The sequence below is a fragment of the Bombina bombina genome, chromosome 11 (assembly GCF_027579735.1).
Source record: "Bombina bombina isolate aBomBom1 chromosome 11, aBomBom1.pri, whole genome shotgun sequence".
NCBI classification, from domain to species: Eukaryota; Metazoa; Chordata; class Amphibia; order Anura; family Bombinatoridae; genus Bombina; species Bombina bombina.
The window spans coordinates 159,241,547-159,267,038 of record NC_069509.1 but is presented as its reverse complement, the minus strand read 5'-3'; the positions used below and the strand labels follow the sequence as shown (position 1 = coordinate 159,267,038).

The 25,492-nt window shown below is 36.0% G+C and overlaps 1 protein-coding gene and 1 pseudogene across 1 annotated transcript in view; one reads left to right on the top strand and one right to left on the bottom strand.

Moving 5' to 3' along the window:
- Positions 1-25,492, bottom strand: part of XYLT1 (xylosyltransferase 1) — a 448,706-nt gene that overhangs the window by 63,576 nt on the left and 359,638 nt on the right. The window contains exons 6-7 of the mRNA XM_053694736.1: positions 24,628-24,844; positions 9,223-9,399 (exon numbers count right to left, since the gene is read on the bottom strand). Of these exons, the coding sequence (XP_053550711.1) occupies positions 9,223-9,399; positions 24,628-24,844 (394 nt within the window). The remainder of the gene's footprint in view (positions 1-9,222; positions 9,400-24,627; positions 24,845-25,492) is intronic.
- LOC128642080 (dynein light chain Tctex-type 1-like) lies at positions 1,567-2,289 on the top strand (annotated as a pseudogene).

Below are 25,492 nucleotides of genomic sequence, written 5' to 3'. Positions count from 1 at the left end.
GATGTACTAATTTCCTATGCAAATATTTACATTTATTTTATTTTGAGACATGGAGGATTTTAATTTCAGTTTTTTTATCTCCCCCCATAATTTTAATGAATTTTATATATATATATAACCACACACACATACAGTATCTCACAAAAGTATATACACATAAATATTTAAACAAATGTATGTATATCTCTGTTAAAGCCCTTTGTCTGCTTTTTTTTCTAACACCTGAGACCATATTTCTTTGAGTCCTTATAACTTTTTTGTGCAATATTTTTTGTGAATCATTTTTATGAGATGGTGTTATTATAAGTGTAACTGTACTTTGTAATGTCATTTTTATGTGTTTTGTGCAACTTTTTAGTTTCACAAAACAGTTAACCAGACCTCTGAGGTCGCGGTAATCATAGTGTAAATCGTGAATGCCCTCAAGAGTTATCATTTACTTTAAAATTGTAATACAAGCGCAATTTAACTTGCTTGCAAATGTGTGCGAAAACACAATATCGCTTGCGCAAAAACAATAGTGCTCCAACCGTAATCTGGTCTTATATGAGGGGAAGGTGCAGAGATGTGTCTGCCTGCACAGACCATGAGATCAGGACAACAGTGATTTATAAGATTCATAAGTAATGAGGAGCTAAACATTATTAGACTTTATTAACAATAACATAAATCAATAACTGAGTAAGATACATTTTTTTACCATGAGAATATAAAGATTATTTATATTTTAATTATCACTTGCAGTAGGAAAAAATCACAATTAAAAAGCAAACAGAAAGACACAAAAACTATCACTAGTTGCAGGAAATGATGCCGGTCCACCTGCAATAAATGTCCTCTGCATTTCTGGCTGACAAAAAAAACACTGCATAAGTGCAATTTGAAATAGATAACTGAAAAAGATTAAACGTGCACTACTAAACTGTCATACAAGAAAAAAGCTAACTGGTCAAGAAGAAAGCTGTGGGCGGAGCTTGGTGGCCATTTTCAGTTGCAAACAAACGATTATTATTTAAAAGTTTCATGTACTTCTTACAAGCTTATAGAAGTGGCACCCTTTGCAAGCTGCTTGTCTGGTATGCAACAATAAGTTATAAAGAATAAATATTTGGTCTAGACTGTCCCTTTAACCTCTAAACTGCTGAGCTATTTCCGTCTAGTTAAAATTAAGCTTTCATGATTCAGATAGAGCATGACATTGTAAGCAAATTTCTAATTTACTCCTATTATCAATTTGTCTTCGTTCTCTTGGTATCTTTATTTGAATGTAAGCTTAGGAGCCAGACCAATTTTGGTTCAACACCTAAATAGGACATTTTGATTGGTGACTACATTTAGACACCATTTAGAAAGGGCTACCCAGGTGCTGAACAAAAAAATGGTCCGGCTTACATTCTTGCTTTTTCAAATAAAGATACCAAGAGATACCAACAAAGAAAAATTGATAATAGAAATAAATTAGAAAGTCACTTAAAATTGCTGCTCTATGTCTGGCAACCGGTAGTTGAGCTGGTGCGTGAGCCGAGCAGTGCGCGCGCAGCAAGAAGCCACTCAGTTGAGGCTGTACAAAGGGGGAAGGTATAAGATGGATGACTTCCAGGGCTCTGAGGAGACCTCATTTGTTGTAGATGAAGTTAGTGGGCTAGTTAAAGAGTCTATAGAAAGTGAAATTGCCGGTAATGCTTACCAGCACAACAAAGTAAACCAGTGGACCAACAATGTTGTGGAATAGACATAGGCCCCAAGTTATCAAGGTCTGTCGGACCTGATCCGACAGTGCGGATCAGGTCGGACAGACCTCGCTGAATACGGCGAGCAATACGCTTGCCGTATTCAGCATTGCACCAGCAGCTCACAAGAGCTGCTGGTGCAACGCCGCCCCCTGCAGACTCGCGACCAATGGGCCACCAGCAGGGAGGTGTCAATCAACCTGATCGTACTCGATCGGGTTGATTTCCGGCGATGTCTGTCCGCCTGCTCAGAGCAGGCGGACAGGTTATGGAGCAGCGGTCTTTGTGACCGCTGCTTCATAACTGCTGTTTCTGGTGAGTCTGAAGACTCGCCAGAAACAGGGGCCATCAAGCTCCTTACGGAGGCCATTGAGTCAGCTTACAAAATTGTCCAAGCCATTCCAGTACATTGTGACGTGTAATTATGCAAAAGAATGTTGCAGGGCTTCATACAGCAAGCTCATGTTTCTGGGATAACTCAACTGATGGAAGCTCTACTGTAAGATGGGAGAACAAGACCATGTACTGTATTGTCACTGCCTTTGCACTTGCAATATAGCCTTTTCATGTCAGAACTTTGATTGTTTGTTTTCTCTGCTTTTTTTTGTTTTTTTCTCTCTTCAATGCCAAGTTTTTACATTTTATTAAAGTAACAGGCTGGTGGTTGTTCAACAGTGCAATGACTGACAAATATCTAAAGCTGATGTCTTCACTTACATTTTTCTACGGTGCTACAACCAAAAAGTGCCACTGAAGAATCTCTTTCTTGAATATACTTTTTAATACACTAATTATAACATGTAATTCTTTACCTAGTACTAATTAAATTATTACGTCACATTTTATATTTTCTTCATTTATTCTTGTTATGGCTCAGTGATGTTCATGGGGGGGGGGGGGGCAAATCTATTTAATTTGCTTTTGTTACTACTCTTAATGAATTGAGCAAAATAAACTGTGAAATGACACTGGAAAAAAAAATTTAAAAAAAATTGCTGCTCTATCTGAATGATGATTAATTTTGACTCGACTATTCCTTTAACCTTCCACTTTAGGCCATTGTTTTAATGAGAAAACCACATATTATATTTTTGTTTCAGCAGACCAACCAGATTCAACTTGTATGTATATATCATGACACATGAGGACCAGTGTTCCCTCTATGGACAGTTTTGTGTGCAGTCCAGCAGTGAAACAGTTAACAAGAGAACCATACCTTCCCATCTGCATTGTGCAGTGTTTGCTAATTGCAGGGTGTGGTTACCTAATTAATTGTTTCACTCTTGGGCCGCACACAAAACTGGCCTTAGAGGGAACACTGGTGAGGACTCTACCACAAAATGTGTATTTAAAAAAATGCATATTTTTATTAAAAGTTTTAACAAACAAGGTTGTAAACTATTAAAGGGACACTCAGGTTAAATTAAATTTTCATGATTCAGATACAGCATGTAATTTTAAACAACTTTCCAATTTACTTCCATTAAAAAAAATGTGCACAGTCTTTTATATTTACAATTTTTGAGACACCAGATCCTACTGAGCATGTGCAAGAATTCACAGACTATACGTATATGCATTTGTGATTGGCTGATTGCTATCACATGGTACAAGGGGAGTGGAAATATATATAACTTTGAAATTTGTTATAAAAAAATCTACTACTCATTTGAAGCTCAGACGAAGTGCTTTTGTATTGTCTTGTTATCTTGCATTTGTTGATTATGCAAATCTAATGTGTTGACTGGTTCTTTAAGTGTTTTTTTTTAGTATTTATAAACTCTATAGTCAAAAGAAGAGGGGGTTAACCTCATATAAATAAGGGCATTTAAGTATAGTTATATAACTTTGATGTGCGCATAGGGGAGCCCCTACTTAAATACATCCATTATGTGATCACTATTACCACTGTGATCACCTAGATATTAACTTATATAGGGGCTTTATTTTTTCTGGGCTTTGAAACAAGGGGTCATGAGGGTCTCTTACCCTTTTTGATTACCTTTTTAAAGGGATACTAAACCCTATTTTTTTCTTCTTTCATGATTCGGATAGAGCATGCAATTTTAAGCAACTTTCTAATTAACTTCTATTATCCATTTTTCTTCGTTCTCTTGCTATCTTTATTTGAAAAAACAGGAATAAAAGGGTTGTAGCCATCCAATTTTAGGTTGAGAACCTGGGTTGCACTTGCTGATTGGATGGCTAAATGCAGGCGCCAATCAGCAAGCCCTATCCAGGGTACTGAACAAAAAATAGGTCGGCTCCAAAGCTTTCATTCCTGCCTTTTCAAATAAAGATACCAAGAGAACAAAGAAAATTTCAGAATAGGAATAAATTTGAAAGTTGCTTAAAGGTGCATGATCTTTCCGAATCACGTAATTAAAATAATGGGTTTAATATCCCTTTAAGTGTATACAGTTAAGTATGTTTAAAAGTGTGTGTATATATATATATATATATATATATATATATATATTTATTTATTTATTTAAATTGTGCTTATACGTTAAGCCCCAAGCTGTTTAAAAGAGCAGGCAATTACCTTTTAAATGTTGGTTCTGGGGGGTTTCTAGCGCATAAGGGAGCAACATTGAGGGGATTGAAAACTCCCCCCAACCCATCTAGCTCCCTTAAGCTTTCTATAGCAGCCCAGCGCTTGGTGATGTCTCTACACCCATGAGCCCATCCCAATAACAGGTGAGATTTCGAGTGGAGCACAAACATTTGCGCGCAAGCGATATTGGGTTTTCGCAATTGTTTTCACGCAGGTTAAATTGCGCTGGTATTACAAGTTGAAAGTAAATGCAATTCAAGTTAACACTCGTCTGATTAGTGTGTCCTCAAAGCTGTAGTTAACTGTTAAAATAAAAAGGTTTTACAAAACACATTACAAAGTACATTTACACTCATAATAACAACATCTAATAATTTTTTTTAAAGGTATAGAAATGCTTGCTAAATTGCATGAAAATAAAATAAACGATTTGATACATTAATATTTACAGTTTTAAATCCACTTACTTATATTGAAGCTTCTAAATATATATATTTTGTACTTTATTTTCCCCAATAAAACGCTCCGACGACTGCCCATAAAAGAAGACTGAACTAGACTGAAGTAGTGGATAAAGAATAGTCCAATCGTGCTGCAGCATTGCACATGTAATTTGAATATTTATAATGTACTATCTCGCTAAAGATCACATGCGCAGTACACTCTAAGGGCAATTGCATGCGCGCTTGATACTAAATGACCCGGACACCATCTTTACTGTTCTTTCATATGTCATAAGCGAGATTGTAAGCAATAGCTAAGTGGATGTTACATACTAACTATTGCTTACAATACGTTCCTGTAAACATCCAGCACTTGATTAGGAGAGAGCACAGAGGGAAACAGATATGCGCATGCGTTAACCAGACAACTATTTGAATGCGCATGCGAACCGCCCTGATGTTTCTACCTAGGTAGAACATCATTATAGGGCCCGCATAATGAGGACAATCGTGGGTTTGGCAACATTTGCATTTTGGAGTACAAATTGCAGAAAAATTACCAGAAACATTTAATAGGTACCAATTGCAAATATCTTTTATATATAATGAGGTTTTAAAACAAGTTAAAATAATTTTTGAGTTTACTATCCCTTTAAAAAACAGAATTGCACACAATAGTTTTAAGGGTTCAAAGATATGAGGTCTTAGGTGATAGAAAAAAAAAAAAAAAAAGGCAGGCGAAGGGCTTTAACATTGAAATTTCTTCATGTCGGGTTAGTGCCCTTGAGAACGAGTTCGGGTTAGAGCGAGAGTAGGGTGTTTATTATTATTATTATTATCGGTTATTTGTAGAGCGCTGATTGGGGTGTTAGTTTTCTTCAACTTTTTTTGCTCCAACTTTTTGCTCCATTGACTTCTATGGGGAATACATTATTGCGCGTGCGATATTCTAAATGCGCCAAAAGTAAGCAGTTTGTGTGCGTCTGGTTAGCGCAATAACTTTTTATTTTTAACTTTTAATACGAGCATAAACCGAAGCACGCAAAAAGCTTACTTCTAGCGCAATTAGGGCTCTAGTGAAAGCGCTAAATAGTGCTCCACTCCACTCTAATCTGGCCCAACATTTTTAATTATGCAAATTAAAAAAAAAAAAAAAAAAACTTTGCGATGCACTTTCAGTTCTTATTTTGCATATTTTTCCTGTTATTTAGCTCTGAAGACTGCAGTTCTATTATTTTGTGCTTTTGAAAAACAGATGTGGCTATGCTGAAAAACAAACAAGCAAGCACATCCTTATTTCTAAAAGATTTCCCTGTCTACCTATTTAGCTATAAGTCGTCCTTTTCAGCAAGTGCTTAGTTCCAAGGGATGAGAAATGCACAAACATGTACTTCCTGTTAGATGCAAAAGCAACTGCAATAGCTTTAAATCAACCATTGTTTATGCAAGAAAATATTTTAACATTTGTAATTAATATTTTTTTTTTATATGAATACTATAACATTTTAATGTTAATTTTAGGTTAATATGTATTTAAAGGGACATAAAATCCCAATTTTTCCTTTCATGATTTAGACAGAACATGCATTTTTAAACATCTTTCCAATGTACTTCTATTATGTAATTTGCTTCATTCTCTTGATGTCCTTTGTTAAAAAAGCATATCTAAATAGGCTAAGTAGCTGCTGATTGGTGGTTGCACACAGATGCCTTGTGCGATTGGCTCACCCATGTGCATTGCTACTTCTTCAACAAAGAATATCTGAATAATTAAGTCAATTGGATAATAGAAGAAAACTGTAATTCTCTGTCTGAATCATGAAAGAAAAAATGTGGGTTTCATATCCCTTTAATATATTAATGGCTAAACACCATTTTGCTATGGTTAATTTATATTAATAAATTATCTTAACCACTTGAGAGAAAAACAGTGCATTACTCTGGCTACCAAGACGTTGCTGTAATTGGCGAGCCAGCCAATATAGATCAAAGTAAAAAAAAAAAAGAAGAAAAGATAGAAACAGCAATATCCTGTATTCTATTATAAAATGATTAAGCTTGCAATAGAAATGACTGTTGCTATGTCTTCATGTCCTTCACAAATGAATAAAAGAACGATTCAAAGTCATGCCTCACCTGATTCTACATCGATATATCTTAGCAAAAAGATAAATGCACCAGACTCAAGCTGCCCAACTCTAGCCTTTACTTGTCAAAACATCCATTAGGAGCGTCCATAAATGCATTCTCATACAAAGCACGCTGAATGTAAATGATGCTTATTTGCATACACTGGGCGCTTCTGTGTCAGTCTGAGGAATTTATCAAACCAGCCTAAAGATCAGCTAAACTTTGTCAACTCCTCCTTGTTTTACTTCCCCATGACCTGTACAATATCCGACTTAACAAGGGTAAACGCAACATTATATTGCTTGAATAGACATAACTCCACAAAAAAAATGTTTGTTAGTAAAGGAATAAATGTATAAAGGGGCATTTTTTATGTATAAAATGGTAAAAATACAAGGAATTTACATTTTTAATCAAACATTAAAAATTCTGAAATTAAGCATCCCTTAAACATGTTATGTTTATATTATTCTATATTCTATATGATAGTAAATTATATAATATGTTATATTATAGTATATTGTACATTGTATGATGAATACAACTGTATAAGATACATACAAGGATAGTATCAGGGGTCAAGTCGGGCGGGAACACATGGGAACGGAGTACCTGCACTATTTTTGCAGGAGGAACTAAGTTCCCTCTGGACAGAGAACATAAATGCTTCAGTAACTACTGATGCTGCTGGTGGGAGGAGCTAGAGCACAGTCTGGTTAGAGGGATAGTGAGATCCTCTAGTAATGGGCAGTTACACTTCCTACAATACACTAAATTAAAGCCTGTCAGCGGTCCTGATGTGTGATCACCCCGCAATGTGTTTAACACATGGTGCTTACATTTTTGTGTGGCTTGCTCTGGGGTTATTTAGCACCCCTCATCAGAAATAGGACAATTCTTAGGCAACCATTCAACCCTTCATTGGATTTAATTTGCTTCCATTAACCAAATTGTATAGATTATATACACATAAATACAGTGTGTGTGTGTGTATGTATATATATATATATATATATATATATATATTAATTGTGAGGGGCGGTGGAAGTCTTGGTGAGTTCCCACACTATTTTTTTGTAGGACTTGACCCCTTGATAGTATAGCAATGTAATCAAAGAGTTAACTGTAACTATACTGTTATCTTGCTTTAAAGTGATGTAACTCTTGCCATTTCAAACACTGGGAGACAATTACATAAGATGCTTGCCAAACAGGAATAAACTCTAGAGTAGTGCTGATACGTTATATAATGTGCTGACAAGCTAAGGCATGATAAGCCACCATAATGAGATAAGAAATTAGATCACCAATCTCATATTGTATAGAAACATTTTTCTTACCATTTCAGAATGAATACAAAGTAAAAAAAAAAAACTAGATCTGAGCTTAAAATGAAAGTCAATCCTAGTGTAAAAAAAAGTGAAAGCTGCTTTATTTGTTTCAAGCGTTCACTACTCTGAGCTGCAAAGGCAGCCCACGGCAGAACGCTGTTTTGCTTGAGAGGTGACGTTTTCACCTCTTAGCCAATAGCTGTGCGGTAAATCCGGCTTGTCTCCCTGTGGCGCCAGATTTCCCGCACGCTATTTGCTAAGAGGTGGAAACGCCACCTATTAGCAAAACAGCGTTCTGCCGTGGGCTGCCTTATCAGCTCAGAACGGCGAACGCTTGAAACAAATATAAAGGAGCTTTCTGAATAATAATAGAATAAGAATAATAGCTACAATAAAATAAAATAACTAAACTAAGAGAATGGCGCACAAGGACAAACAGTTGGATGTTGAGAATTGACGATTCTATTGTATTAAGCGTTATTACTACGTATAAGTGTAATGCATTTTAGCACCTGTTTGCTTATGTACTCATTAAAGGGATATGAAACACAAAAAGAGAATGCAATTTGATGCAACTTTCTTATTTACTCCTATTATCAATTTTTCTTCGTTCAATTGGTATATTTTTTTAAAAAAAGCAGTAATGTTAGCTTAGGAGCTAGCCCATTTTTGGTTCAGCGCCTGGGTAGCGCTTGCTGATTGGTTTCTAAATGTAGCCACCAATCAGCAAGTGCCACCCAGGTTCTGAACCAAAAATGGGCCGGCTCGTAAGCTTACAATACTGCTTTGATAATAGGAGTCAATTAGAACATTTCTTAAAATTGCATGCTCTATCTGAATGGAAAGGAACAAATTTGGGTTTCATATCCCTTCAAACCTAATCAATTATTTAGATGTCCTTTTTTAAATTATTCCCTTTTGTCTATGTTATGATTTGAAACAACTATATTATACATATTGTATGTCAACCAAGGAACAAAATATTGAGTAGCAGAAATAAAATTGTGCATTAACGTATCCAATCTACCTACCTGAAACCTGTGGAAGTCAGATGGTTTGAAGTCATTGGGAGAACAGCCGCACCAGTCTACGATGTGTTTGTATTGGCACTTGCAGCCTAATTTGCGGTTCCAGTTGGTGATTCGCAAATTATTATCAACCATGGTGTCACAGTAAGGGCTGTTTTCCAACACAGTATGAAAGAAGGACTGGAAAGTTATAAACAAACATGTCAAACACAGAGACAAAATGTAATTATATTTAATAATGCTACAAAAATTACAAGTACATCAAATATATTTATAGTTAAAGGGACAGTAAAGTCAAAAAATAAACTTAAGGGGATACTAAACCCAAATGTTTTCTTTCATGATTCAGACAGATCATGCAATTTTAAGCAACTTTCTAATTTACTTCTATTATCAATCTTTCTTCGTTCTCTTGCTATCTTTATTTAAAAAGCAGGAATTTAAATCTTAGGAGCCAGCCCATTTTATTTTCAGCACCCTGGATAGTGCTTGCTTATTAGTAGAGACATTTAGCAAACCAATAAGCAAGCATAATTGGAACCAAAAATGCTCCGGCTATTAATCTTTACATTCCTGATTTTTAAATAAAGATAGCAAGAGAACAAAGAAAAATTGATAATAGGAGTAAATTAGAAAGTTGCTTAAAATAGTATCCTCTAGCTGAACCCTTAAAGTAAAAAATTGGGTTTATTATCCCTTTTAAATGGACTGGATAGAGCATGGCATTTTAAACAACCTTCCAATTTACTTATGTTATCAATTGTGCTTAGTTCTCTTATTATCCTTTATTATAGAGTAATCCTGGGTGAGTTTAGGAGCATGCATGGGTCTCTAACCATCTGTATATTGCAATGTTAGATACAGACTGCTAAGGACACGTGCACACTCCTGAGCTCCTATCAGCCTACCTAGCTTTACCCGTAACAAAGACTATTAAGAGGACAAAGCAAGTATGATAATAGAAATAAAATGAAAAGTTGTTTTAAATCACATGCTCAATCTGAATCATGAAAGTTGAATTTTGATTTTACTGCCCCTTTAAGTTTTTTGCTATCTATTAAGGAACTTCAGCACCACAAACAATAACTGCAAAATAATTTGTTGTGCCAGCAATATTGGATAGCGCAGGTATGTCATTTCTATGAGTCCTGCACTAAAATTCATAAAAATTCTGCTCAGTTATTGAAGTTTTCGGTTAAAGGGAAACTGAACTATAAAATCTGTTTCTTTTTTATGTGTTTTAAAATGACTTGTTAAACCAACTGCAGATTATTAAATGTATAGGAAACTGTTCCTTCATGTTTATTTTTGTATTTGAAATAGCCGTTTTTCCTCATTAAAACCATCACCTGTTCTTCTCAAGGACATACCCATACAAATGGGCTAAGCCTGTAGGTAAAGCAGACCTGCTAGTAATATCTAAACATAGTTAGGTATTGAAATGAGTATAAAAGTTGGACAAAGCCAGCCATTTTAGATTAAAAATTCTGTCTTTCTACCATAACCTCCTGGGAGATTAATCAGTATTATTGTCTCCTGTTTACATAGCTTTTCTATAGATAACACAGTGTAGGTGGTGGTTTCCAAAGGCAAAAGCAGCTATTTCAAATAACAGAATAAAGGTAGATGAGTTTGCAAATAATTAAATAGACTCCAGTAGATAAATTAAAACATTTGAAACACATTAAGATGGAGACATTTTGCTATACACCTTCCATGTTTTTGAATGCAGATTAACAAGTGATAAAACGTAACACCTAAAACAGAAAGTGGAATTTCGGACTGTGTGTGAACACAACACTTAATTTATAATACGAGTGCTATGAGTTTGCTACCACATGCTATATAAGTATCAGTAAACATTTCTACTAACAACCTGTAACACCATATTGTGCTTTATTTATTGCCCAAAGACGAGAGTGATATAAGATGTCGCACGTTAACAACTGCGCTCCACTTGTAATTTAGGCCAGAGACTTTTTTTTACTGTGCTTCTATGCAAACATACACTCATAAATTAATAATTCAGAAATTAAAGGGACAGTCTACACCAGAATTTTTATTGTTTAAAAGGATAGATAATCCCTTTATTACCCATTCCCCAGTTTTGCATAACCAACACTGTTATATTAATATATGTTTTACCTCTGTGATTACCTTGTATCTAAGCCTCTGCAGACTGCCCCATTATCTCAGTGCTTTTGACAGACATGCAGTTTAGCTAATCAGGGCAGACTCCTAAATAACTCCACGGGAGTGAGCACAAGGTTATTTATATGACACACATGAACTAGTACTGTCTAACTGTGAAAAACTTTCAAAATGCTCTGAGCTAAGAGGCGGGTTTTAACGGTTTAGAAATCAGTTTAAGCCTAGCTAAGTTTAGCTTTTAAAAAAATACCACCAAGGGAACAAAGCAAATGTAATGATACAAGTTAATTGGAAAGTTGTTTAAAATGACATGACCTATCTGAATCATGAAAGTTTAATTTTGACTAGACTGTCCCTTTAACTCTTGATGTGACATACATACAATACCATACAGTGATGTATTCAGTATTTGTGCTGCCTTAGGCACAGGTCTAGTTGGTACAGGTCACAATATACTCCTGATCTTTTAAAATACTCTATATCTAATCTTTTCTAAATAGTTGGCAAAGTATGACTAAAAAGATACATCCATTAAAAACACAAATTATTCTGCGTAGAATCTACCCCCAAGCCTTTAACATACAGTTAGAATTTTTCCTTAAAATAAATCCTGTTGCAATCTGTTCTTTTGGAATCTTGACATAAAGTAATTCAGCTAAAAATACATTGGCAGCAAAAGGACTGAGAACTACACTGTGAGAAAATAGCAATGTTATTGTGAAAGATAACCTCTGTGTAAAACAGGTAAGGCAGTGCCCTTCATAGTACAAAAGAACCAGAAATACAGCCATCTTCTCATGCATAGAAAATAGTACAACTACATTTTTTTATTAAAGGGACACTCAAGTCAAAATTAAACGTTCATGATTCAGATAGAGCAGCTATTTTAAACAACTTTCCAATCTACTTCTATTAACAAAATGTGCACAGTCTTTTTACATTTACACTTTTTGAGTCACCAGCTCCTACTGAGCATGTGCAAGAATTCACAGAATCAACGTATATGCATTTGTGATTGGCTGATGACTGTCACATGGTACGTGTATGCATTTATGATTGGCTGGTGGCTGTCACATGGTACAGGGTGCGTGAAAATAGCCATAACTTTTAAAATTGTCAGAAAAAAAATCTACTACTCATTTGAAGTTCAGACTAATTGCTATTGCATTGTCTTTTTATCATGCATTTGTTGAATATAAAGGGACACTGAACTGCTGGGTACAACTATAGGACTATTGGTTACTTCTGATAATGTTATTTTTCCTCCTGTAACTACACTTATTTTAACCCCTACTGGTGCTGGTTAGTAAAGTTTCACATGTTTACAAAGGAAGCTGCCATCTTGGATCTTAGATATTCTACTCACAGATTAGTGACATCTGTATTGTACACTTCAGCTTAATGTGAATGATACAGACCAGGAGCTTTACATTTCTGCAGTGGCTACATCACTCTATATTACTCATGTGACCTTGTTTATATATATTAAGGGGATTTACAAAAATTAGAAGAATGCAGGTAAATGGAAAATGAGATTTATTACTGGAAAATGCAAGGTTCTACCTTTTGGAAGTAAAAATAAGCAGGCAATCTATTATTCAAATTGATCTAGACTTAGAAAAAAGTGGAGTAAAGGGATTTGGGAAAAGTAATAGATAACAAGCTAAAGAGGGGTGCACAATGCAGGGTAATTGCTTCTAAGGCTAATAATATAGTAGCATGTATTAAAAGAGGCATTGGTGCAAGAGAGCAAATTCTGTCACTATGGATAAATTATGTCACTATATAAATCCCTGGTAAGACCTCACCTTGAGTATGGAGTGCAGTTCTAGGGACCAATTTCAAAAAAAGACATTGCAGACTTAGAAAATGTTCAGAGAAGGGACACAAAGCTAATAAGGGAAATGGAGAATTTAAGCTATAAGGAGAGGTGAGCCAAACTGGGTCAGATTTCTCTAGAAAAAAGGAACTTGAGAGGTGACATGATTACATTATATAAATATATTCAAAGCCGATATACAGAGATGGCAGACTCTCTGTTTATTCCAAGAAAATTGTTTGTGACAAGAGGTCATAATTTAAGGCTGGAGAAAAGAAGCTTTAATCTGTAGCAACATAAACATTTTTTTTCACTGGAAGAGCAATCAAATTGTGAAACTCATTACATAAGGAGGTAGTAAATGCCAATACCTTAGATAAATTTAAAAATGGTTTGGATACATTTCTGGCTAGAAACAGAATTCAGGGATATGATTGCTTGTGTTAAATATGTCTCCTTTTTTAAAGGGATCAATTTAAGCTCAACTGGAGCTTTTATTGTAAGTGTATTAAAATTTCTATAGGTTGAACTCAATTGTCTCCTGTCTTTTTTAAACCTCATCTACTATGTTACTATGTCACTTTTAAAGTGCGTACAAAAACTGCAAAAATGTAAAGCTCCTGCTCTGTATTATGTGTGTCCAACCCAAAGCGCACAATACAGTTATGAAAAAGCAGGCAACATCATGGATCTGTGAAAGTTTGCCACTTCTGCCACAGGGTGCAAGAATACAAAAGATCCAAAATGGTTATACCCAGTGTGAAAATACAGAGCTTCAGCACCTGTAAACGGATAAACTAAGAGAATGTCTCTGAAGAGTGGCAACCGTTCTGCTGAAGTTGCGCCCAGCAGTTTAATGTACCTTTTAAGGTACAAGAAACCCCGCTGAGTATAGAATTTATTCTAATATTGGATGTATAAAAATATAAAGCCATATATTTTCATCCAAGTGAAGGAAAAGTACCCAATTATCCATGCCCTTTGTCCTCTCATAATGATAGAGAAATTCTTTGCAAGATAATGACTGAAAAGGTTATCAGTGCTGAGAATAAAAAAAGGTGATTGGAAGTGAAATTATTTAACATGTGTGCTGAATGTAACCAGCCCAATTATGACAACGACTATTCTGAGAAGTGACACGAGTCAAATATGTAATACATTTGGTCTGGCATTAATGTGAAACTCAGGAAGCGACTGGAGATTGCGTGAAATGAATCGTGATATCTTTTCTTACAAAAGATTATTATGACAGCACTTCAGCCCCAATTCATGTTGTATGATTAAAATATGTAATATTAAATCATTTGTACGGCAGAATAAATCTGGTCTTGAAGTTCATTTAACACGACATAGAAAGGATTCAGTTTAATACAAAATAAAGAAACAAAGAAAACTTGTTTTTAAATTATGATAAAAAATGATTGACTTTAAAAAACTTTCAAGTTAAAGGGATAAAAAACCCATTTTTTTTCTTTCATGATTCAGATAGAGCATGCAATTTTAAGCAACTTTCTTATTTACTTCTATTATAAATTTTTCTTCGTTCTCTTGATATCTTTATTTGAAAAAGCAGGGATGTAAGTTTAGGAGTCACATTTAGCCACCAATCAGCAAGTGCTACCCAGGTGCTGAACCAAAAATGGGCCCTTACATTTCTGCTTTTTCAAATAGAGATAGCAAGAGAACGAATACATTTTTATAATAGGAGTAAATTAGAAAGTTGCTTAAAATTGATGCTCTATTGATGCTCTAAAATTGAGGCTCTATTGAATCATCAAAGAAACATTTTGGGGTTTAGTGTCCCTTTCCGTCTTAGATTACATTGCTCTGCTCTTTGGGTTTGTGTCCCTTTTTAATGTATACAGAAGACATTTTTTTTATAAACTCAGAATATTTTTTTTATATCCATTTTATTTATTTTTGTTAATCAAAAGGCATTTGGGGGCAGCATTGTTTAAAGGGATGTGAAACCTAAAAATGTATTTCATAACTCAGATAGAACATGAAACTTTATACAACTTTCCAATGCACTTCTATTATCTAATTAGCTTTGTTCTCCTGGAATCCTTTGTTGAAAAGCACACATAGGTATGCTCAAGAGCAGTGACGCACTACTGGGAGCTAGCTGCTGATTGGTGGCTGCACATATAAGCCTCTTGTCATTGGCTTACCCAGTATTTTCAGCTAGCTCTTAGTAATGCAAAGCTGCTTTTTTAACAAAGGATACCAAGAGAATAAAGCAATTTTGACAACAGAAGTAAATTGTTCATTTGTTTAGTATTTCATGCTCTATCGGTATCAGTTCACACACAAAAAAAGAAAAAATCATTTTTGTTTACTTGAATTAATGCTGCTTTTTGATCAGGTTATCTTCCATCCAGAGTAAGACTGTAGCCCTTAAATATTTTTATGATAATAACTGTAGGAAATCACTTTGCGAGAGTAAGGCCCACTTATTGCGCACATTTGTGGGGTTCACCTAATCATAGTTGTAATCTGAATAGGGATCTTTTTACTCACAAAGTGGGCTACAATAGGCTCCTCAGTAGTAGGCCAGTTACTCCTTTGAAGTGGACTAATGCAGAACTCCCAACTGTCTTTATTTGAGAGGGACAGTCCCTGATTCTGAGCTCTGTCCCTCTTTACAGAATTTCCCTTAGCCCCACCCACAGAACACCCACAAACTGTCCTGATACACCCACAATCCCGCCCCTAACTCCTATCAACCTCCTGTGTTCCTCATACTCCGCTACAAATGTTGGGATTTATGTTAATGTGAATTTTGCTACTTAGTTTATTTGTACTTAGATATCGCTAGACACCTCAGCAGTTATGATTTGTTTTTGCATTATGTATTTTTAAATGTTTTTAATGTGGGTGTTTATATCTAAATATATTAGTCAATTAAAAGTTGTTTTATTTATTTCTTTTGTTTTTTGGTCTCACCTGCATGTGTAATTTGTTTTGCTAGTTAGCATTGTGTGTGTGCTTAAAGGGACACTGAACCCAAATTTTTTCTTTCGTGATTCAGCTAGAGCATGCAATTTTAAGGAACTTTCTAATTTACTCCTATCATCAATTTTTCTTCGTTCTCTTGCTATCTTTATTTGAGAAAGAAGGCATCTAAGCTTTTTTTTTTTTGGTTCAGCAAGAACAACCCAGGTTGTTCACAAAAAATTGTCCGGCACCTAAACTTACATTCTTGCATTTCAAATAAAGATACCAAGAGAATGAAGAAAATTTGATAATAGGAATAAATTAGAAACTTAAAATGTCATGCTCTATCTGAATCATGAAAGAAAAAAATTCAGTGTCCCTTTAAGATGTTTACTTTTTTTCTCCTATTTTTTTTTTGTGTGTATTTTTTATATACACCAGGCACCTCCCACTTGTATCACTTGCATTTTTGAGTGAGACAATCTGGGTTTGAATTGCAAGCTATAAAGTAGCGCTCTCAGCTTCCCCTTTTTATTATTTATTCTACCTGAATCATGAAAGGAAAAACATTCACCTAGATTACGAGTTTTCCGTTAGAGGCTGTGCGGTGCTAACGAACAGTTTATGCTCACCGCTCACTTACAGACAGCGCTGGTATTACGGGTTTTTACAAACCCGGCATTAAAGGGACATTCAACACTTAGTGTAACAGGTTTTAATATTGTAAATTAAGAAACGGAGGTCCGCCTACACTATACCCCTCCTCCCTTGCCGCCTTGCTTCTGTCCTAATCAGCGGCGCTAACTACTCTAATACCCGGTCAATATGGATGTCGAACTCCCCCCACTATTACGTAGCTGCCTTCTTCTTAAACTGATAAGCAAATCAGAATCCAGTCCTCGGGCTGAAATTGCACGCGCGTGCAATTTCAGTCCGAGGACTGGATTCTGATTTGCTTATCAGTTTAAGAAGAAGGCAGCTACGTAATAGTGGGGGGAGTTCGGCATCCATATTGACCGGGTATTAGAGTAGTTAGCGCCGCTGATTAGGACAGAAGCAAGGCGGCAAGGGAGTAGGGGTATAGTGTAGGCGGACCTCCGTTTCTTAATTTACAATATTAAAACCTGTTACACTAAGTGTTGAATGTCCCTTTAAAAGGCAAGAAGTGAGCGTTGAGCAAAATTGTGCTCCTTACCGCACTCCAATACCAGCGCTGCTTACGTTAGCGGTGAGCTGGTGTAACATGCTCGTGCACGATTTCCCCATAGGAATCAATGGGGAGAGCCGGCTGAAAAAAAGTCTAACACCTGCAAAATAGCAGCGTAAATCTCAGTAACGCAGCCCTATTGATTCCTATTTATGTCTACACCTAACACCCTGAACCCCGAATCTAAACACCCCTAATCTTACACTTATTAACCCCTAATCTGCTGCCCCCAACATCGCCGACACCTACATTATACTTATTGACCCCTAATCTGCTGCCCCCAACATCGCTGACACCTACATTATACTTATTAACCCCTAATCTGCCGCCCCCAACGTCGCCGCCACTATTCTAAATTTATTAACCCCTAAACCTAAGTATAATCCTAACCCTAACCCCCCTAACTTAAATATAATTTAAATAAATCTAAATAAAATTCATATCATTAACTAAATTATTCCTATTTAAAACTAATTACTTACCTGTAAAATAAACCCTAAACTAGCTACAATATAACTAATAGTTACATTGTAGCTATCTTAGGGTTTATTTTTATTTTACAGGCAAGTTTGTATTTATTTTAACTAGGTAGAATAGTTACTAAATAGTTATTAACTATTTAATAAACTACCTAGCTAAAATAAAGACAAATTGACCTGTAAAATAAAACCTAACCTAAGTTACACTAACACCTAACACTACACTATAATTAAATTATTTCCCTAAATTAAATACAATTAAATTAAATTATCTAAAGTACAAAAAAACCCCACTAAATTACAGAAAATAATAAACAAATTACAAGATTTTTAAACTAATTACACCTAATCTAATCCCCCTAAAAAAAAAAGCCCCCCCAAAATAAAAAAGCCCTACCCTACACTAAATTACAAATAGCCCTTAAAAGGGCCTTTTGCGGGGCATTGCCCCAAAGTAATCAGCTCTTTTACCTGTAAAAATTTTTACAAATCCCCCCCAACATTAAAACCCACCACCCACACAACCAACCCTACTCTAAAACCCACCCAATACCCCCTTAAAAAACCTAACATTAACCCCCTGAAGATCACCTTACCAGGAGAAGTCTTCATCCAAGCCGGGCGAAGCGGTCCTCCAGACGGGCAGAAGTCTTCATCCAGATAGCATCTTCTATCTTCATCCATCCGGCGTGGAGCGGGTCCATCTTCAAGACATCCGACGCGGAGCATCCTCTTCATCCAACGGCTAACACTGAATGAAGGTTCCTTTAAATGACGTCATCCAAGATGTCGTCCCTTCAATTCCGATTGGCTGATAGAATTCTATCAGCCAATCGGAATTAAGGTAGAAAAAATCCTATTGGCTGATGCAATCAGCCAATAGGATTGAGCTGGCATTCTATTGGCTGTTCCAATCAGCCAATAGAATTCCAGCTCAATCCTATTGGCTGATTGGATCAGCCAATAGGATTGAACTTCAATCCTATTGGCTGAGTGCATCAGCCAATAGGATTTTTTCTACCTTAATTCGGATTGGCTGATAGAATTCTATCAGCCAATCGGAATTGAAGGGATGCCATCTTGGATGACGTCATTTAAAGGAACCTTCATTCAGTGTTAGCCGTCAGATGAAGAGAATGCTCCGCGTCGGATGTCTTGAAGATGGACCCGCTCCGCGCCGGATGGATGAAGATAGAAGATGCCGTCTGGATGAAGACTTCTGCCCGTCTGGAGGACCACTTTGCCCGGCTTGGATAAAGACTTCTCCCGGCTTCTTTAAGGACTTCGGCCTGGTTGGATGAAGACTTCTCCCGGTAAGGTAATCTTCAAGGGGTTAGTGTTAGGTTTTTTTAAGGGGGTATTGGGTGGGTTTTAGAGTAGGGTTGGTTGTGTGGGTGGTGGGTTTTAATGTTGGGGGTGGATTTGTATAGGTAAAAGAGCTGATTAATTTGGGGCAATGCCCCGCAAAAGGCCCTTTTAAGGGCTATTTGTAATTTAGTGTAGGGAAGTGCTTTTTATTTTGAGGGGGGGGGGGTTATTTTTTAGGGGGATTAGATTAGGTGTAATTAGTTTAAAAATCTTGTAATTTGTTTATTATTTTCTGTAATTTAGTGTTTGTTTTTGTACTTTAGATAATTTAATTTAATTGTATTTATTTTAGGGAAATAATTTAATTATAGTGTAGTGATAGGTGTTAGTGTAACTTAGGTTAGGTTTTATTTTACAGGTCAATTTGTCTTTATTTTAGCTAGGTAGTGTTTTAAATAGTTAATAACTATTTAGTAACTATTCTACCTAGTTAAAATAAATACAAACTTGCCTGTAAAATAAAAATAAACCCTAAACTAGCTACAATGTAACTATTTGTTATATTGTAGCTATTTTAGCGTTTATTTTACAGGTAAGTATTTAGTTTTAAATAGGAATAATTTAGTTAATGATAATAATTTTTATTTAGATTTCTTTTAATTATAATTAAGTTAGGGGGGGTTAGGGTTAGACTTAGATTTAGGGGTTAATAACTTTAGTATAGTGGCGGCGACGTTGGGGGCGGCAGATTAGGGGTTAATAAATGTAGGTAGGTGTCAGCAATGTTAGGGACGGCAGATTAGGGGTTAATAATATTCAACTGTTTGCGAGGCGAGAGTGCGGCGGTTTAGGGGTTAATATATTTTTTTATAGTGGCGGTGATGTCCGGTTCGACAGATTAGGGGTTAAAAAATGTCTTTTAGTGTTTGCGATGCGGGAGAGCCTTGGTTTAGGGGTTAATAGGTAGTTTATGGGTGTTAGTGTACTTTTTAGCACTTTAGTTAAGAGTTTTATGCTATGGCTTTGTAATGTAAAACTCTTAACTACTGACTTTAAAATGCGGTACCAGTCTTGACAGGAGAGGGTCTACCGCTCACTTTTTGGCAGATTTGTAATACCGGTGCTATGCAAGTCCCATTGAAAAAAAGAGGATACGCAATTTACGTAAGTGGATTTGCGGTATTTCCAAGTCTGGCCAAAAAAGTGAGCGGTACACCTGTACCTGCAAGACTCGTAATACCAGCGGGCGTTAAAAAGCAGCGTTAGGACCGGTCAACGCTGCTTTTTAAGCCTAACGCAAAACTCATAATCTAGGTGATTGTGTTTCATATCCGTTTAATTAGGTTAATCAATTAGTGCAATTCTGACCATCAAACAAAAAAGTGCATATACCAATAATTGTTTTATACATATATATATATATATATATATATATATATATATATATATATATATATATATATATATATACTGTATATAAAATATAGAGAAAATAACTCATTGTGTAAACCATTTACAAATTTATAATACAATTTTAATTTTAATTTTTTAAATTTTAATTTTAATACAAGTTTACACAATGAGTTATTCTCTCTATAACTCACTTTTCGCCTCCCCATAAGTTTAATTGTTATTATACTGTATATATATATATATATATATACTTTTTCAATTGTTCTGGTAGTGTACGCATCCAGTGTGTCTTAAAGGGATAGTATACTGTATTTTTTTCCACTGAATATATTTTCAATGACTTGTTTGACCAGCTGCAGATAATAAAATGTATGAGAAATTGCATTTTCATGTTTATTTGTGTATATGAAATTGCAGGTTTTGTGTTTTGAAACCACAGTCTATTAAAATGGGTGGACCTTGCAGGTAATATCAGATCTCATTATGTTATAACTTTGTGTACACAGACTTGCTTCCTTGTCTTATATTTGTCTGTAAACCAAAGCTCAATACTTAGAGAGAACAATGGAAAATTAACATTGTATTAGTTATCTCTTCTACACCCCAATGGAAGTGTCATTTCTTCTGCTGGCTGTGTTTACATAGCTTGCCAATAGAAACTTTCGGTATAGGCTAAATCAGCTATTTCAAATGTCGAAATAAAGGTGAACACGCTACTCGTAAATCATTTATTACACTCCAGCAGGAAAAATAGATCATTGGGAACAAATTAAAGGTGAGGAAATTTTGGGGTAACCTGTTCCTTTCAGAAACAATAGGACAGTTACTTGTATAAAACTAAGCCTTTGGGACAGCTCAGAGAGGGAATGGGACCAAGTGTTAAAACAATATCTTATGTCAGTTAGGGTGGCAATATTTACATGTCATATTACAGATTATACATGCTAAAGGTAGTTTTATATAAATCGCAATAGCTTTGTATACATATAGTACCATCAGAAAGATAGTACAGTACTGAAATCAGAAAGGGAATAAATATAGACTATTATTTGTATTTTGGAACACAAAAAAAAAACAATCCAAAGATTCAGGCAGAGAATATTATTACTTACTGGAAGGGAAAAATTGCAACATTTAATATATATATATATATATATATATATATATATATATATATATATATACAGGTGGCCCTCGTTTTACAACGGTTCAATTTACACCGTTTCAGAATAACAACCTTTTTTTCCAGTCATGTGACTGCTATTGAAAAGCATTGAGAAGCAGTGCATTTATTAAAATAGCCAGTAGGTGGAGCTGTCCGCTTGTGTTGCAGCAAAGCCAAGAAAGCTGAAATTAATCAGTTTAACCAGACCTGAGCTATCGAGTAGATTTCAAAGGAACAAGATCTTCCTGTCTATAAATCAGTCCAGATTGGAATGCATAGAAAGAACTGTTTACAGAAAAATGCAAGTGAAGTCTGTGTTGTGTGATTATTTTATTAGGTTTATAATGCTGTTTAGCAAATGTTTTTTGTTCATTTAACTTAGTTTAATTATATATTCTGTGTTGTGTGATTATTTTATTAGGTTTATAATGCTGTTTAGCATTTAAAGTCTTCATTTCAAAGCTTTAAAAATAATGTATTAGGTGTTACTTATGACAATTTTGAGAGGGGCCTGGAACCTATCTCCCTCAATTCCCATTGACTTACATTATAAACTGGGTTTCAATTTACAACGGTTTTGATTTACAACCATTCTTTCTGGAACCTAACCCCGGCGTAAACTGAGGGCTACCTGTATATATATAACACACAGAGAAAACCCAGCACTCACTTACAAGCTCTCAGCTAAGATTTAAAAGAAAAACTGTAAGCTTGTAAGTGAGTGCTGGGTTTTCTCTGTGTGTTGTATTAATTTGTTTTGTAATTTTCCCTATGGTTCTTGCACCCAGACCTGTCTGGGATTAACTGCTTGTGGCTCTGGGGACAGCACAGCTTCCTGTGAGTGCCAGTGGCACCCAGGGCTGAGCATGTTGCAGGGTCATGGGATGTGTACCTGGTCCGGTATGAGAGTGCAGTTCCCTTCCGTGTTTTGTATATGTCTAGGGTGATTACATATTCCTGTGCACCCTTTTTTTGTTTTCAGTTTGTTTGGATTTGAAAGCTTGCATTGTGTGGCTGTTTTAGGGTCTCAAGTATTGGAAAGGACCTTGACGTGGTACCTGAGCTTGTCCCATTTGGCCAGATGCGGTGACTAACCTTTCCAGTTTTGCTTTTAAATCTTAGCTGAGAGCTTGTAAGTGAGTGCTGGGTTTTCTCTGTGTGTTGTATTAATTTGTTTTGTAATTTTCCCTATGGTTCTTGCACCCAGACCTGTCTGGGATTAACTGCTTGTGGCTCTGGGGACAGCACAGCTTCCTGTGAGTGCCAGTGGCACCCAGGGCTGAGCATGTTGCAGGGTCATGGGATGTGTACCCGGTCCGGTATGAGAGTGCAGTTCCCTTCCGTGTTTTGTATATGTCTAGGGTGATTACATATTCCTGTGCACCCTTTTTTTGTTTTCAGTTTGTTTGGATTTGAAAGCTTGCATTGTGTGGCTGTTTTAGGGTCTCAGGTATTGGATAGGACCTTGACGTGGTACCTGAGCTTGTCCCATTTGGCCAGATGCGGTGACTAACCTTTCCAGTTTTGCTTTTAAATCTTAGCTGAGAGCTTGTAAGTGAGTGCTGGGTTTTCTCTGTGTGTTGTATTAATTTGTTTTGTAATTTTCCCTATGGTTCTTGCACTCAGACCTGTCTGGGATTAACTGCTTGTGGCTCTGGGGACAGCACAGCTTCCTGTGAGTGCCAGTGGCACCCAGGGCTGAGCATGTTGCAGGGTCATGGGATGTGTACCCGGTCCGGTATGAGAGTGCAGTTCCCTTCCGTGTTTTGTATATGTCTAGGGTGATTACATATTCCTGTGCACCCTTTTTTTGTTTTCAGTTTGTTTGGATTTGAAAGCTTGCATTGTGTGGCTGTTTTAGGGTCTCAGGTATTGGAAAGGACCTTGACGTGGTACCTGAGCTTGTCCCATTTGGCCAGATGCGGTGACTAACCTTTCCAGTTTTGCTTTTAAATCTTAGCTGAGAGCTTGTAAGTGAGTGCTGGGTTTTCTCTGTGTGTTGTATTAATTTGTTTTGTAATTTTCCCTATGGTTCTTGCACCCAGACCTGTCTGGGATTAACTGCTTGTGGCTCTGGGGACAGCACAGCTTCCTGTGAGTGCCAGTGGCACCCAGAGCTGAGCATGTTGCAGGGTCATGGGATGTGTACCCGGTCCGGTATGAGAGTGCAGTTCCCTTCTGTGTTTTGTATATGTCTAGGGTGATTACATTTTCCTGTGCACCCTTTTTTTGTTTTCAGTTTGTTTGGATTTGAAAGCTTGCATTGTGTGGCTGTTTTAGGGTCTCAGGTATTGGAAAGGACCTTGACGTGGTACCTGAACTTGTCCCATTTGGCCAGATGCGGTGACTAACCTTTCCAGTTTTGCTTTTAAATCTTAGCTGAGAGCTTGTAAGTGAGTGCTGGGTTTTCTCTGTGTGTTGTATTAATTTGTTTTGTAATTTTCCCTATGGTTCTTGCACCCAGACCTGTCTGGGATTAACTGCTTGTGGCTCTGGGGACAGCACAGCTTCCTGTGAGTGCCGGTGGCACCCAGGGCTGAGCATGTTGCAGGGTCATGGGATGTGTACCCGGTCCGGTATGAGAGTGCAGTTCCCTTCCGTGTTTTGTATATGTCTAGGGTGATTACATATTCCTGTGCACCCTTTTTTTGTTTTCAGTTTGTTTGGATTTGAAAGCTTGCATTGTGTGGCTGTTTTAGGGTCTCAGGTATTGGAAAGGACCTTGACATGGTACGGTGACTAACCTTTCCAGTTTTGTATATATATATATATATATATATATATATATTCAATTTTAATGAAAAAATTCTGGATGGATTTGGGTATACCATGTATACTGTATACACAACCACACACATTTACTTAAAGGTTTCACTTTCACTTTTTTAATATTTTTATTACTTAATTTATTTTATCATTTGCAACTTACCTCTGCTGGAAGCAATGTGTAAGAATAGAATCTTTTCATTTTTGTAACCAGGTCATCATTGGAGAATGTCACATATTCCACAAACTTTCTGTTGAGTAAGAACCAGTCAGAACCACCATCTACAGTGATGCCCTCTGGAATTTTCCGGTCACCAAGACGCCACATGTGTGTGTCACATTCCAGGAATAGCCTGTCCAGACCTTGTTTTCTGATAAACCTAGAGAAAGACAGAAAATAATAAATATACAGGGACATCCTATGGTACCCAAATATGAGTTAAAGGGACACAAAACAAAAAAAAACATGATTCAGATAGAGCATGCAATTTTAAACAACTTTCTAGTTTACTCCTATTATAATTTTTTCTTTGTACTCTTGCTATCTTTATTTGAAAAAGCATGAATGTAAGCTTAGGAGCTGGCCCATTTTTGGTTTAGAACCTGGGTAGCGCTTGCTAATTGGTGGCTAAATGTAGGGTTTGTGTCCCTTTAAGCAGTAATCAAATATAATTAATCTAGGTTTACTTATAAAATATGTATTATTGTTAAAAAATGTACATTTTGTTATCACTTTCCACATTTTTTAAAATGTAGTTTTTTTTTGTAGTAATTATTATTTTTTTAGGCCACAAAGAAAAGAAACAACAACAAAAAATATAAAATATAAAAATATAATATATATAAAATAAAATGGTGCCCCAGATAAATTCCAGGGCAAACTATTCTGGGGCACTGTAGTTTAATAAAAAAAAAACTTTAACTTTTTTTTTATTAGTCTGAGATATGTGAAGACATCTTAAAGTCTTGAAAGTTAATGATTTGTGCCTGTCATTCAAATAAGTACACCTAACATACACACCAATCAG